We start from the raw sequence: 13469 nt of genomic DNA on the forward strand, positions 1-13469 counted from the left end.
GCCAGCAGCACATCAAGATATTTATCATAATAGCTCAGCAAAATACGTTGTCTAAACGGAAACGGCTGTCAAATCGGAGGAGTAATCGCTCTCAGTGTCACACTGATGACACCCAGTGGAAACAGCCAACAGGACATACAATATTGAAAGGTAAACTGAAGCATGTGTCGGTGATGGTTACTTGAAAAGATCTTGAGTCATTGTTGTGTTATAGACAAGCGGTTATAATATATCCTCTAAGTGGCGCTACTTCTTGAAGGCAGACTTGATTCTATGGCTAAGAAGCAAACAAGTGATAGAAACACAAGTTAACACTGGTGCTACATTCTCAATGGAGACAGCTCTAAAGGAAAAAGTTTAATTCTGAGATCTATATCTTTTTGTTCGATAGCAATAACTTTACAGAGCCTTTTTAAGTATAGTATGCTTTTAATTAGCATTGTTTGTTAATGCTAAAAAAACAAAAAACATATATTTTTTAAAAAGCTAATGGAAATAAAGAAGCTTGCACTGGTGCCCTCTGGTGTATAAAACAGGCTATTTATCTGTCTCAGTGTTTCTGTAACTTACTTGTAAAATATTTTAATATTTCCCATTTATGCAGCTTTATACTCCACAGAGTGAAATATACTTTTTTTGATCAACTGGATTTATTTAACGGCTGAAGTAACTGGTAAATTTTAATATAATGTTTCTATGATTTTTTATTCAGTGTTGGAATTATCAGGAATTTTTCAGTGGATGTTACACTAAAAATACATCCACTAATAAATCCTGTATGAAGTGGATCTCATTAAAAAAATCCCTTCCCTTTCCCTTTCCAGACTTTGAAGGACTGAGGCCCCCTCAAAATTCAGCAAATCCTCCAAGGAACAACGTTGAAGTGAACACAGTGCTCTGTTATTTTAATCTGAGAGTGCAGAATAATCCTGATAAATAATCGGGATCTCACTATTGATTAAAAATAGCCAAGATTCCCATTTTGACCATAATCATTCATAATGATTTGTACCCAAATGCAACAGCTGGAGGGTCTACACACAGTGAAATACCGGTGGAGTGCCTACATAGTGGAGGGTCTACATAGTAAAACAATACAGGTGGAGGGTCTACTACATAATGAACATAGATGGAGAATCTACACAGTGGATGGTCTACTCTATAGAGTCATAGTGAAACTCGGGGAGGCTCCAGAAGCGACTTCCAGCCTCGACAGTACAGCGCATGCGCAGAACTGCAGGGTGCTAGGGAGCAGTGACAGAGCTGATCTCACTCACACGCACACACACACACACACACACACACAGCAGGTTCGTGCTGTACAGAAACATGTCTTCTTCCTCCCTATAGGACATGACGAAGACTCCCCGTGTGTAGGACTTGTCATCACCTCCCCAGGCAGCGGTGGGTGAGTACTCTCCACACAGGCAGATCCGGGTTCGGGCTCGCGGATGTTGACATTTGTCTCCCCTCCCGTCGCCCCCGGCGGAGTTGGGCTTCGCTAACTTACCTGAAACTTCTCGCCGCCGCTGTCGCACTACGAGTCGCCCGGCTCGACACGTTTCTGTTGAGCTCAGCTTTTTGTTGTGAAACTTTCTGCTCCGTCAGGAAAGCGCCATGACACCTCCGGCTCGGCCACGGTCTTTCCTCTTCTTGTCAAAATATCCTGACAGCTGTTCAAACAAGCGACGAGGTGTCACTCCCAGGGAAATGTCTGAGCCCCCAAAACAAGGAGAGGACAACACTCATCTGTCCACTTTTTAAGTTTTCCCACCCGGAAATACTAATGTCACGGGTTAACGGTTTTATTTACTTATTTTAAACCGTTTGAAAAGAACGTACAGCTGCGCCCTCGTGACATCCGCGAGCGTGGCTCATCAATTTGCTGAGGGGTGGGGCCTCGCTGATTATCGTAACCAGAGGGATCGGACACGGACTCCAGCGTGGGGACCACACAGTCCCTCACTGTTGCCCCGAGCTGTGATTGAGTCCCTGTCACGCTCCAAGCGAAACCCTCAAATCTGTGGTCAGTCTCGGGAAAAATTAAAAACAAACAGTCGTTATTACAGAAGTGTCAGGCAGCTACTGTTTATGACATGGATGTATGTTCTGTTCTAAAATATGTAACAGGACAGGGGCTTCAACTATTGATCTGCCCAGAGTGCTCGGGCAATTATGCAACAGGTTCCTGGGTGACAGATGTCCTTTTGAATGCACCATGCTTTTTTTGTGGGTGATTTGCCAAAAGGACTAACAGGAACTGACAGATACTTCCTGTATTACTTTTGCCACAACAACAACAACAACAAAAAAAGGGAATCACTCATAAACGGTTAAAGACTGACACACTCACAGTAAATAATTGGATTCAAACCAAATTCACAGGTCCACTTTTATTAAACCTCTCAATCTTCAGATCATTCTAATCATTCTGTCGATTTTTAATAAGAACTAGCTGAGACTGGAATGACTTTTCCCAAGTGGTACAGAGCTGTTCTTCCAAAATATGTTACAAAAGATGCTTAAAACATTTTCAATTAAATATTACATCTTTTTTAACCAGTGCTTAGACAAAGTAAATTTAAAGATTCAGCCTTGGACTGTGTGTCCCACATTGAATAGAAAAAAGAGTTACAAATATAAAAAGAAACAGTAGATAAAGTTTTGAATCACACTGTTGGAGAAGCATTGGCTCTGGGAGGTCCTTTTCAACATTTCCCCGTATTTCTGGTCTCTGCAGACGAACTGCCGGTTCCGCTCGGAGATGGCGTCCCTGTGGGGGTCGGATCCAAACGTTGGCGCTTCCTCTATCTTCCTGGACAATAGCACCTGCTACAGAGACACAAACAACACCGTTCTCAGTGGAGTCCCATTTGGAGGAGTGCCGGTCGTGCTATTGCTGGATTTTTCTGTCTTTCTGGTAGGTGTTTAACTTCCGATGGGTCCTGTGATCCCAGGTATCTGTATTTTCTTTTGTCCTGTTTTTAGAGGCAGTACATTTTCTTTCCCAGTAAATACACCTTCAAGTATAAAGATAGATGAAGAAAGAGACAACGATAAGCTATAATGACTTTTATTGTCATCTTCAGGTGCTGCTGGTCATCTTCTCGATTATCAGGAGGAAGTTTGGGGACCATGGGCGATTAGCTCTGGTCGCAGACAACGAAGGGTCAGTTCACAACTTGACAAACCTGAGGCCTTTGATAGGTGTGGCAGACACAATGACCAATAAAAGTGCTGTAAACCACCTGCACTTTGTGTTCCAGGCTCACCAAGGGAACGTACCGTCGCAAAAGACTCACGTCGTCATTTGCGTCTACTGAGGATGCCTTTGAGTATGAACAGGTAGACAAAACTTGTTTGTTTTGCCACCTCTGCAATGACTTCTTGGGCAAACAATATATGACAAAAGGATAACACACACTGCTAGGCAGTTAGGCAGTTGATTTTTTTGTATTTGTCACTCCCAATAGATCACCATTATTAATTGCTGTTGCTTGAGTAAAACTTTACTGCATAAACGCAGATAGTGAATGAAAATAACCGCTCCCTTGATCTGCTTCACGACAATATCATACTAGGTCTTTAGTTACTGTTTTGATTGAGGCAGAAATTGTGTATCATACATTTAAGATAACTGACATGACATCCTACGGTGCAAATATGATTTTATTCCCAGTATGCATATGGTGAGAAAACGAAGAACATTCCAAAGATTCTTTATCAATGTAATCTTTATTGTGTGTTGGTGTGATTCAATTATCTGTCTTTGTCTTCAGGGATTCTGCTCTTGGCTTCCTTACATCATCAGCATGAAGTGTGTGACTCTGTGGTTTGATTCCTCCTTTGTTGATTAATGTTTCTTTAACTAGTGGCTCATGTATATCTATTATTTTATGATTCGTGTACAAGATGTGTTGCTTTCCTCTAATCAGTGTCTCTGTGTGTGCTACAGTGATGACAAAGTGAAATCCAAAAGTGGCCCGGACGCTGTTCACTACTTATCCTTTCAGCGCCATCTGATCTTCTTGCTGTCCACCATAACTGTCATCTCCCTGTCAGTCATACTGCCAATCAACCTGAGTGGAGACCTACAAGGTGGGTTAGACATCACCGTCTCTGATTACAGCTCAAGTTTACACAATGATTAGTGACGCAATGATAATAATTGTATAATATGTTTTAGACTGATTCAGGTGTGTAATTACCAAATAGTTTCTGGTGGCTTCAAGGGAATCGAGCAATCAACATGGAGAAGTTGAACTGCGTCCACTTCATAATCAGTGTCTTGTCTGTAGATTGTGGCTTTTATTTTGTCGGTGGATCTGTTCACATTCTTGTCTGAACCAGGCTTATATTTAAAATGTGCAGTTCATCCCTTTCAGGCGATGAGCCCAAAAGTTTCGGAAGGACAACTATTGGAAATCTTTCAAATGGGTAACTACTACTGTATTAGAGTGTGAAATAAAACAATGAATGGATATATGGGTAAAAGCTCTGCAGAGGAGCCTTGTGTTCGGCTCATACCTAAATCTTTCTCTGTGTCTTGTGTTTGCTTCTAGAAACAACCTGTTGTGGGCGCACACCGTGGTTGCAGTTGTCTATTTGATCATGACAGTTCTTCTCCTGCGACATCACACATCTCAAGTACAAGACATAAGCAGAGAGATGGTGAGTCTATGACTACTCACAATTTGACTGTAAGATTTGATATTATTTTGTATGACATTTTGATCATCCACATTCGGTCTGGATCTCTGAATGCAAATTGAGATCTTCTGAATTCAAATGTTAATTTATGAGGGGGCTGTTGTGCCTAGGCGCAGTCATGCTCTCTATTGATGGCCATTCTAGTCTTACATTGGATTAAACCTGTTTATGAGGACCTAAGTGCATAATAACATCTATAACAGTGTTCATTTCGTTGACGAAAACGATGACGAAATATATTCGTTAACGACCCTTTTTCCATGACGAAGACGAGACGAAGACGTAACGAAAACGGATCTTTGAAACTAAAAACTATGACTAAATCTATTTTTATCTTTCGTTGACGAGACGAGACGAAAATGTTGGTGGTTGACTAAGTCACAATAATTTTTTAACATCATCGTATCAGGCCGTCATAAAGTATCAGGAGCGGGCGAGTGAGTCTGTGTGTCTGTGTGTGTCTGTGCCTGTGCTCCCAGAGAGCGCACCTGTCCCGAGGCTCCGCCCCCCGCCCCGCGCACTCGCTCAGAGACACAAGATCAGAGCTAGAACACGTGAGGAAGCCTCACAGTGACTCACTGCTTCTTAACTATGGAAACAGTGAAAACACAGAGTTTCTCTGGTCTCAGCTGATCAGAGATCAGCACCTCAGCTTCTTGATCAGAGCAGAAGCTGCAGTTGGTTTGTACCGAGCTGAAGTTTCTGTGTCCGCCTCCAGTCTGACCTGCTCTCCCTTTTTGTTTTCACATTTAAAATTAAATATGTATTTTTTAGCTATTAGGTTCCAGCTATATGTTTTTATAGAAAAGGAGTTTAATTTGGCTATTAAATGTGACTAAAACTAGACTAAAATGGAATAAGTTTTCGTCGACTAAAACTAGACTAAAATGTAATTTGTTTTAGTCGACTAAAACTAGACTAAAACTAAGAAGGATAAAAATGACTAAATGTGACTAAAACTAAAATGCATTTTCGTCAAAAGACTAAGACTAAGACTAAATCAAAAACAGCTGCCAAAATGAACACTGATCTATAACTGATTATAGTGTGGTGAATCACATTCATTTGATTTCACTGACTTGTGAGGAAACCTGATGTGTCTTTCTGCTTTTCACTCTGCAGAACAGAAACACCTTGTTTGTGCGTTCGGTTCCTAAAACAGCGAACGCAGAAGATGTAAAGGCCCATTTCACGTAAGTGGACTGAACTGATTCCTTCCACCGTCTCCATCTTGTATATAGTTTACTTATACACTATATATACTTTATATGTTGATCCAGCGAACTTGCATGTTACTGTCAATAGTAGCCACCTGCTCCTCTCCTCAATGTCAGAACTTTTTTTCTACAGAGAGGCGTACCCGACCTGCGAAGTGTGCGCTGTGACCTTGGGCTATGACGTGACCAAGCTCATGAGCCTTGATCAGGAGAGGTAAGAATTCAGAAGTAACTAAATAAAATAAATAACGTGACTCTTGTAACCTCTATGGCAATGAGAACATACTAACATGTGTAAGTGAGAAGGACACAAAGTCATACATATTAGACATTTTTATAAAGAACGCAATCTCTGTGCAGTGTGAAATGAGTGGCTTGCAGCTGCGAACCCACAGAGACAATTGTAATAGATTATTGGAAACACTGCTGAACTTTTTGGCCTCTAAAAAATTTTTTATGTAGATTTATGGAGCACAACTTCACTGTGTGTTTCAGTCTCATGTTGTTCAATATTGACATATAGGCAGGAGTACATGTATAACATGGTTAGGCTTCAAATTCACCAATTATGTGTTTTCTCACCCAGGATTCGAGCAGGAAAAAACCTGCGCTACTATGAGCGTGTCCTAGAGAAAACAGGACAACATGAGCTGATTAACCCTCGTTTGTGTGGACAACTCTGTTCCTGCTGCAACTCTAAGAAGGTGAGATGGAGCAGTTGATACAACTATGATGGATGAGTTTTTTTTGTTCTTCTGCTTTTTTTTATGCCATGATTTATGGTTAAAATAAAATGCATTGGACTAAAGACAGTTTTTGTTGGTTGTAGCATTGTTTCCTTTTTACAGGCATAGTAAGTGAAGCAAGTGTGCAAACTATTTAACAGCAAGAGATTAGGTAAAGTTGTAAACATTTAAATCATTGTGTCTGTGTGTGCTCCCTTAGGTTGATGCCATCAAGTACTACAGTACTAAAGAGAAAGACCTTCTTGGAAAGATTAGGGAGCAGGTGGAACTGGCACCAACGCACCCCCTTGGGATGGCCTTTGTGACCTTGCAGACCGAGGCCATGGCCAAGTTGTGCGTAGCTATTTGTTTGTCCATATGTCTGTATTCACAGGTGGAAGAAACAGCAGCAGCATCTGTAATATTTGACGTAACACCTGAGAAGTGATAATGTAATCCAGTAGTATAGTTACGCAACTATTACTACCAGCAGTATAATGTGGGCTGATTGTGTTTTCCCTCTGGCCTGATTGGAACAGTTTTCCCTCAGTATTATTGCCACCACAAGACTTTTTAGACCACAGGGCACATGTCAGTGTCGAGAGCTGGTTAATGTGTATCACCAACTGTGCTGTTGTATACTCCCCGTAGCATTCTGAAAGACTTCAACGCTCTCAAGTGTGTTGGCACAACGTTCTGTAGTGGGAGTGAGCAACAGCCCTCGTCCTATAGTGAACTTCTGAAAGTAAGCAAGTGGAGTGTCAGCTTTGCACCTCATCCCAATAATTTCTACTGGTAAGGTCCGACACACCAAACCCTCTCAGTATTTTCTCCATGTTCATTGTTAGATTTTGTTGCCACTAAGGACATTGATTGGTTTTCAGTTATTTTGTCTGATGAATAACAGCGGAGCACAATTCATTATTTCAAAAACTAGTTGGATTATTATTTGATTTTACTCCCGTTTGTCATATTGTATCACCATTGGAACCATAATAATATTCCTGTTTACACTGTGACATGAGTTTACAACCATATCAAACAATGTATTGACGAGGCGCAGCAAGGACAATAGTTCATTATGCAGTGAAATTGATTATTTGTCCCACTCCAGTGTAAATCATGCTTGTGAATTGCATATAATCTGCTAATGCCCTGTGAATAATATCATCTTCAAATGTCTAAATCATCTTTAGCTAAATATTTACATTTAAAACATTGCGCTTTTCGTTGCCTGATGAATAGAAATGGAGAAGAATAAGAGTTGAGCCCTTTTCTATATGTTGTGCTGCGTCTTTGTGTGTAACTGTCCTGTTGCTTGTGTTTGTCCTACAGGGAGAATCTGTCAGTGAAGGGTTTTTACTGGTACGGGCGCTTTGTCTTAATCAATCTGTGCCTCTTCACCGGGCTCACCTTCCTCACGACTCCCACCATCATTATGAACACCATCGACAAGTTCAATGTGACAAAACCCATCACCTATCTCAACGTGAGACTTGCACATGTAGACACACTTGTTTTTTGTCACGAGTTTGGGTTAAAAGCTGAGAATCAACAGTTTGGTGTGTGTTTCTTTTCACCCCAGAGCCCCATTATCAGTCAGTTCGTCCCCACTCTGCTGCTGTCGACCTTCTCTGCATTGCTTCCCACCGTGGTCTACTACTCCACTCTAGGAGAAGCACACTGGAGCAGGTATCACACACGCAGGCACACACACCCACACACACACAGTCGCTCATTAACTCTCAAGCATTCACACACACACACGGAGGCTGTGCAGTGATTGGTTCCTGTTAGCCGAGAGGAAAAGGTTTGAATCCAGCTGCTTCTGTCTCTCAGGTCCAGTGAGCAGCTGAGCATGATGCGTAAACTCTACATTTTCCTGCTCTTCATGGTGCTCATCCTTCCCTCACTAGGTCTCACCAGGTAAGTTGTGTTACCATCAGTTTTAATAAGCAACAGTTCCCAGCATTCACTTTTAATATATAGTTCATAGGTTAGCAATGAATGTATATTAAAAACAGCAATAAACCGGGAGCTTACGCACTTAAAAAATTAGGGACTGAAGATGACGTTAGTATCTATCTACAGTAAAATGCTGCATCGAGGAGGAACTTTGCAACTTCTTTGCAATGTTATTGTTTTTGTCTTTTCAGTCTCGCAGTTTTTTTCCGCTGGCTGTTTGATCAAGCTTTCCTCATGGAAGGGACACTGAGGTTTGAGTAAGTAAATTTCTCTTTTCTACTTTAAACTTTAATCAAAAATGCTGCCGTTAATTTGAAGCACACAGCAGATCCCTTTCCTTCCTGTAGCGGTCAGGTTTTGAAACAAGTTTCATATTTTACATCGTCTTCTCAGGTTTAGTTGCTCATTTACAACAGTTCTTGTTTGCTATTCACATGATCAAAAAACCATGTTTTTATTGAATCTGTACGTGTTGCTTATTGTAGATTGTAAACATAATTCAAGTTTCTTACATTTTCTCCTTTTTTTTTAATGCATTTTACCCTGTGGTTCTATCTTATTGTCGTCCGTTCTTTTATTCATTTGTTTTCCTTTCCTTCCTTACACCAGGTGTGTGTTTCTACCTGACCAAGGGGCGTTTTTTGTCAACTATGTGATCGCAGCGGCTTTCGTGGGCTCTGGGTTGGAACTGTTGCGGTTGCCAGGGTTATTGCTTTACATCATCCGTTTGGGATTCGCACGCTCTGCCGCTGAAAGGAAATATGTCAAACAGGTTTGTCACAGTATTGTCCACTAGAGGAATGTTATACCTGATCCCTTAGTGAAAACACAAAAAGGTATCAATTTATAACAACTATAACTTTTTACTAATTGTATTGTGGTAAATGGCTACCATGTTCAGAACATGCTTTTTCCAAGGGAACATGTCGGAGAGTAAACAGGTGTATATAAGCCAAATGTTCAGTATGCGATATAAACATTTCAAATTATTAATATTGTTCTTACTAGACAGTCTAATGAAGTATTTGTCCATAATTTTTTTTTTCGATAAAAAGTATTTATCAGTTATTTACTTTATTCTCAGCCTCATTTTGACTTTCCCTTACAGAGCCAGGCCTACGAATTTGAATATGGAGCTATGTATGGCTGGACCCTCTGTGTGTTCACCGTTGTTGTGGCTTACAGCATCATTTGTCCCATCATTACACCTTTTGGTGAGTTTCACTTTTATGCATAAGACTTATGGACAATGTCACTATGGACAGTGGGGTTCTTAATGGTTGTGTGTGTGTGTGTGTGTGTGTGTGTGTGTGTGTGTGTGTGTGTGTGTGTGTGTGTGTGTGTGTGTGTGTGTGTGTGTGTGTGTGTGTGTGTGTGTGTGTGTGTGTGTGTGTGTGTGTGTGTGTGTGTGTGTGTGTGTGTGTGTGTGTGTGTGACTCCATCAGGTCTACTCTACATGATGCTGAAGCACATGGTGGACAAACACAACCTGTACTTTGTCTACCTGCCTGCCCGCCTAGACCGCCAAGTCCACCTGGGAGCCGTCACTAAAGCTATGGCCGCGCCCATCCTCTGCCTAATATGGCTTTACTTCTTCTCTGTCCTGAGAACAGGTGAGAAACAAACATGGGCTTAACCAGAAAAATAATAATGTGCTGATGTGACATGCAGCTACATTATGAGAGAAGTCCTCATGTCAGTATTTCTAAATGCCTGTGTGGTGTTTTTAGGCTTCTGGACTTCCACATCTCTTTTCACACTGGTGGTTCTGTTTATCACCATCTTCATCTGCATCAGCTACACGTGCTTCGGCTGTTTCAAATACCTCAGCCCTCACAACTATACGGTGAGCGTCTGCTTGTTTGTGCATATACCGCAAACATCTTCACCATTGACCGAGCCAGTCCTCATATTGTTTGTGTTCTTCTGCAGGGGAAAGAAGATGACGAGGAAGAAGTGGCTGAAGAAAATGCTCAGGTACTGTACATGTTCGATAACATATTCCACAGTTTGAATGAATATATTGGATTATCTTAAACTTAAATAATAACTACAGTACAAACAACAAGGTGTTAATACTAGAAGAGTGCTCAGGGGGCGCCATAGCTCTACCAGGGCTAACCTGCTATCTTGTCATGTCAAAGAAAGGGAAAGAAGATCCAAACTTGTTCCAAAATGTAATGAGTTCATCTTTAGCACATCCTTCCACAAAATGTCACGAAAATGTAATTCAGTCTTTTTTTTTTTTCCTAGGTCCACTACCTAAAATTAGACAAACAAACACTGATAAAAATACTACCTCCTCGGTGGAGGCAATAATACCAGGAGAGTATTGTCATCCTTGTCCTATCAACTTTGCCACCGTGACTTGCATGAGCTTCTGGAAAAGACGTTTTTTCCTCTCTTAAGGCTTCTTTAGCTCTGGCTGTTTTGAGAGTCCTGGGTATTTTAACTCTTGTGTGGTTTTAACGCCTTGCGAGTTGCTGAGACCCTCAAGAATCTCAATCAAGTCCAGTCGCCTTCATATACCATTGAGATCTGTCCATTGTTGAAGTCCTGACTGATCTCACCAGTCATTCTTGCTATTCCCCTCTGATGCATCCTAGTTTGCCTAACAAGAGATCTTTCCCTAATCATAAGCAGTTGTATCAAAGTCACACTTACACCATGACTTGCAATAATGCATCAAACAAGGCAGGGGAAATAAAAGAAAAGAACAGAAGTGAATGTTGTCTTTTGGAACCTTTTTGTTTGTTTTCACAACTAATTTCTCTCTTTTGTATTATGTAGTTACAGGTCTACCTCCCCAGAGTGCTTAATCCCGAATCACCTGCCAGCACCTTACAGGGGTCCAAACATCGGTCGTATGGAGCCACAGACAGCAGCCTGACCAGCAGCCTCAGTCCAGTAGAGGGAAGCCTGTCAACCGATCCAGTGCATTTAATCACAGATCATCAGAGTCAAGATTTCCACGACTCCTGATTACAATATCTTTTCACTTGCAAATAGGCCTCTATCACTGGATCCATGATGCAGCATTACGTACAAGTGTCACAGCAGTATATATATTTACAGGGGGATTACTACACACCTTGAAAATTTATCACGACAATCAGGGCATTGGGGATCCACCCTGGGAAATTATTTGGGAATGGAAGTTTAAAGGTGAACACAGTTTATGTATTTCTAAGTGGCTCTGTGGGCCTGGCAGCACTGTCATGTTCACTGCAGCGCAATATGAAAAGTAATGTCATGTCTTGTTGATACATACAGAAGGTTAGAACTGCTAATTGCTTTGTTGTGCTATTTAATGGTATCTGATTGCAATTTGCTCTTGGTGGAGTTATATCTTTTATAATTGAAGGCTCTTATGAAACAGTCACGTTTTAACAACACATATAACACTGCTGGTTTCAACGTTTATGATAAAGTGGAGCGATGATCTGGCATCAATTCACCACCTTACGTCTGCATCACCACTTTCCTGTCCCCAAATTGTTTGTAAATATGGGTCAGAGATTGTGTACAAGTGCACACATTTTCCCGTCAAGTTTCTTTATACCCAGCTTTTGAGAGCCCACTTTATGCATATGCAACAGTTATAAATGAGGCCCAAGCACTGTCCCACTCCACAAGAGTCCAACGTGAAACCTACCTGCTCTTAATCTTGTCAGTCACAAAACACGGCCACATGTTGTATGTTTCTGTACGAGATCACTCTCTGATAAGGACCAAGTCAACAAGGAATGTTAAACCAAAACCTGCCATTGAATCAAGCCATAATGTTTGTGGGGAAAAGCACAGAAATTGATTTCATTGCACATGAACTGCAAGAGGCGAAAAATGCAATTAACTAGATAATCAAGCTACTGCCGCTGACGCCAAAGAGGAGCTCTCTGTGTGTCCACAATTCTCCACAATTCTCCACAGTGCCTTTTTTGATGCTACATGATGATATCTCCTGCCAAGGGACTCATTTTAACCTAATTGATAATGCACTTTTTGGATCTCTGTTTCTGTGTAGTAACAATAGAGTCTTTAGTAAGACAAGAGAACAAATATTTGTATCAGTATTTCAGGCATTTTTTACCCACAAGTGTTGTTTAAGCTACATATTGCCATGGTTAGAGGTGTTGTTTTCATTGGGGCTCAAGGTAAAAAGAAAATGCTGTATGATGAATGAACGAATGTTTTTGAAAAGGTCACTATTTTTTTTTCTATTTAACGTACTATGGAGTCATGTGTTTGCAGCTTTGTGCATTTTAACAAATAAATAAACCCTTAAAACACCTTCTTTTTTTTCTTTTCTTATCTTTTTCTTGAAAATACTGTACCGCACCAGTCAACCATAATGAGGTTACTCTCCTCCACCTTATGAAGCTTTTGGGAGTAAAGTTCAGACTAAGGAATAAATACTGAGAACAAATAATTCCATTTTAGAAATTTTATTCATTTTTATAAATGTGGGGATAACAGGAGCAAGTGGCAAGCAACGCTGCCACACTGGAGCCCAATGTGAAAGTGAAGCTATCGGCGTGACATCATCCACCTATTATCTCCCGAAGAAGGAAGAGATGCCTGCTCTGAAAGAGGAGAAGAAGCCAGGCTTTTTGCACAGGCGTCTTCTCAAAATGGAGCCTATCGATATCCCAAGTCCTGGATCTCTTCCAAGAAGGGAACACAACAGCATCTCTGGACAAGGCCACTTCTTACACAACTCCTCGAAAATGGCCTCGTCAAGGATTCTTTTAGGGAGGAAAGTTGAGTCAATGTCTTTGACCTCGGCCCAGATTCTCTCCAGCAGATGACGCCTTGTGTCATCATCAGGACAGCACATCACCTTTGCCTTTTT

General features: G+C 41.1%; 1 protein-coding gene across 2 annotated transcripts; it reads left to right on the top strand.

The window, feature by feature from the left end:
* Positions 1 to 1241: 1241 nt before the first annotated feature.
* Positions 1242 to 12907, top strand: tmem63a (transmembrane protein 63A). 2 transcript variants are annotated; one of them, XM_062411153.1, is made up of 23 exons: positions 1242 to 1408; positions 2741 to 2920; positions 3090 to 3169; positions 3267 to 3345; positions 3780 to 3817; positions 3956 to 4098; positions 4386 to 4437; positions 4563 to 4671; positions 5833 to 5903; positions 6061 to 6141; positions 6514 to 6631; positions 6873 to 7006; positions 7304 to 7447; positions 7988 to 8141; positions 8238 to 8344; positions 8492 to 8578; positions 8809 to 8874; positions 9227 to 9389; positions 9726 to 9831; positions 10063 to 10230; positions 10348 to 10463; positions 10550 to 10594; positions 11408 to 12907. In XM_062411153.1, the coding sequence occupies exons 2-23, from the start codon at positions 2765 to 2767 to the stop codon at positions 11597 to 11599; spliced, it is 2409 nt and encodes an 802-aa protein (XP_062267137.1). In that variant the 5' UTR covers positions 1242 to 1408; positions 2741 to 2764; the 3' UTR covers positions 11600 to 12907. The 2 variants fall into 2 exon arrangements, with proteins under 2 accessions (XP_062267137.1, XP_062267138.1); XM_062411154.1 differs by having other exon boundaries at positions 1242 to 1404.
* The last annotated feature ends 562 nt before the right edge of the window (positions 12908 to 13469 follow it).

This window comes from Platichthys flesus, chromosome 18 (assembly GCF_949316205.1).
Source record: "Platichthys flesus chromosome 18, fPlaFle2.1, whole genome shotgun sequence".
In the NCBI taxonomy this organism is placed as follows: domain Eukaryota; kingdom Metazoa; phylum Chordata; class Actinopteri; order Pleuronectiformes; family Pleuronectidae; genus Platichthys; species Platichthys flesus.

What these genes read in the sequence shown, in the direction of transcription:
- tmem63a (XM_062411153.1), top strand. Translation starts at nt 2,765, where the DNA reads ATGGCGTCCCTGTGGGGGTCGGATCCAAACGTTGGCGCTTCCTCTATC. An exon ending in ATGCCTTTGAGTATGAACAG is followed by an intron (nt 3,346 to 3,779) that starts GTAGACAAAACT and finishes CTTTGTCTTCAG; the next exon opens with GGATTCTGCTCTTGGCTTCC. An exon ending in CCTGCTGCAACTCTAAGAAG is followed by an intron (nt 6,632 to 6,872) that starts GTGAGATGGAGC and finishes GTGCTCCCTTAG; the next exon opens with GTTGATGCCATCAAGTACTA.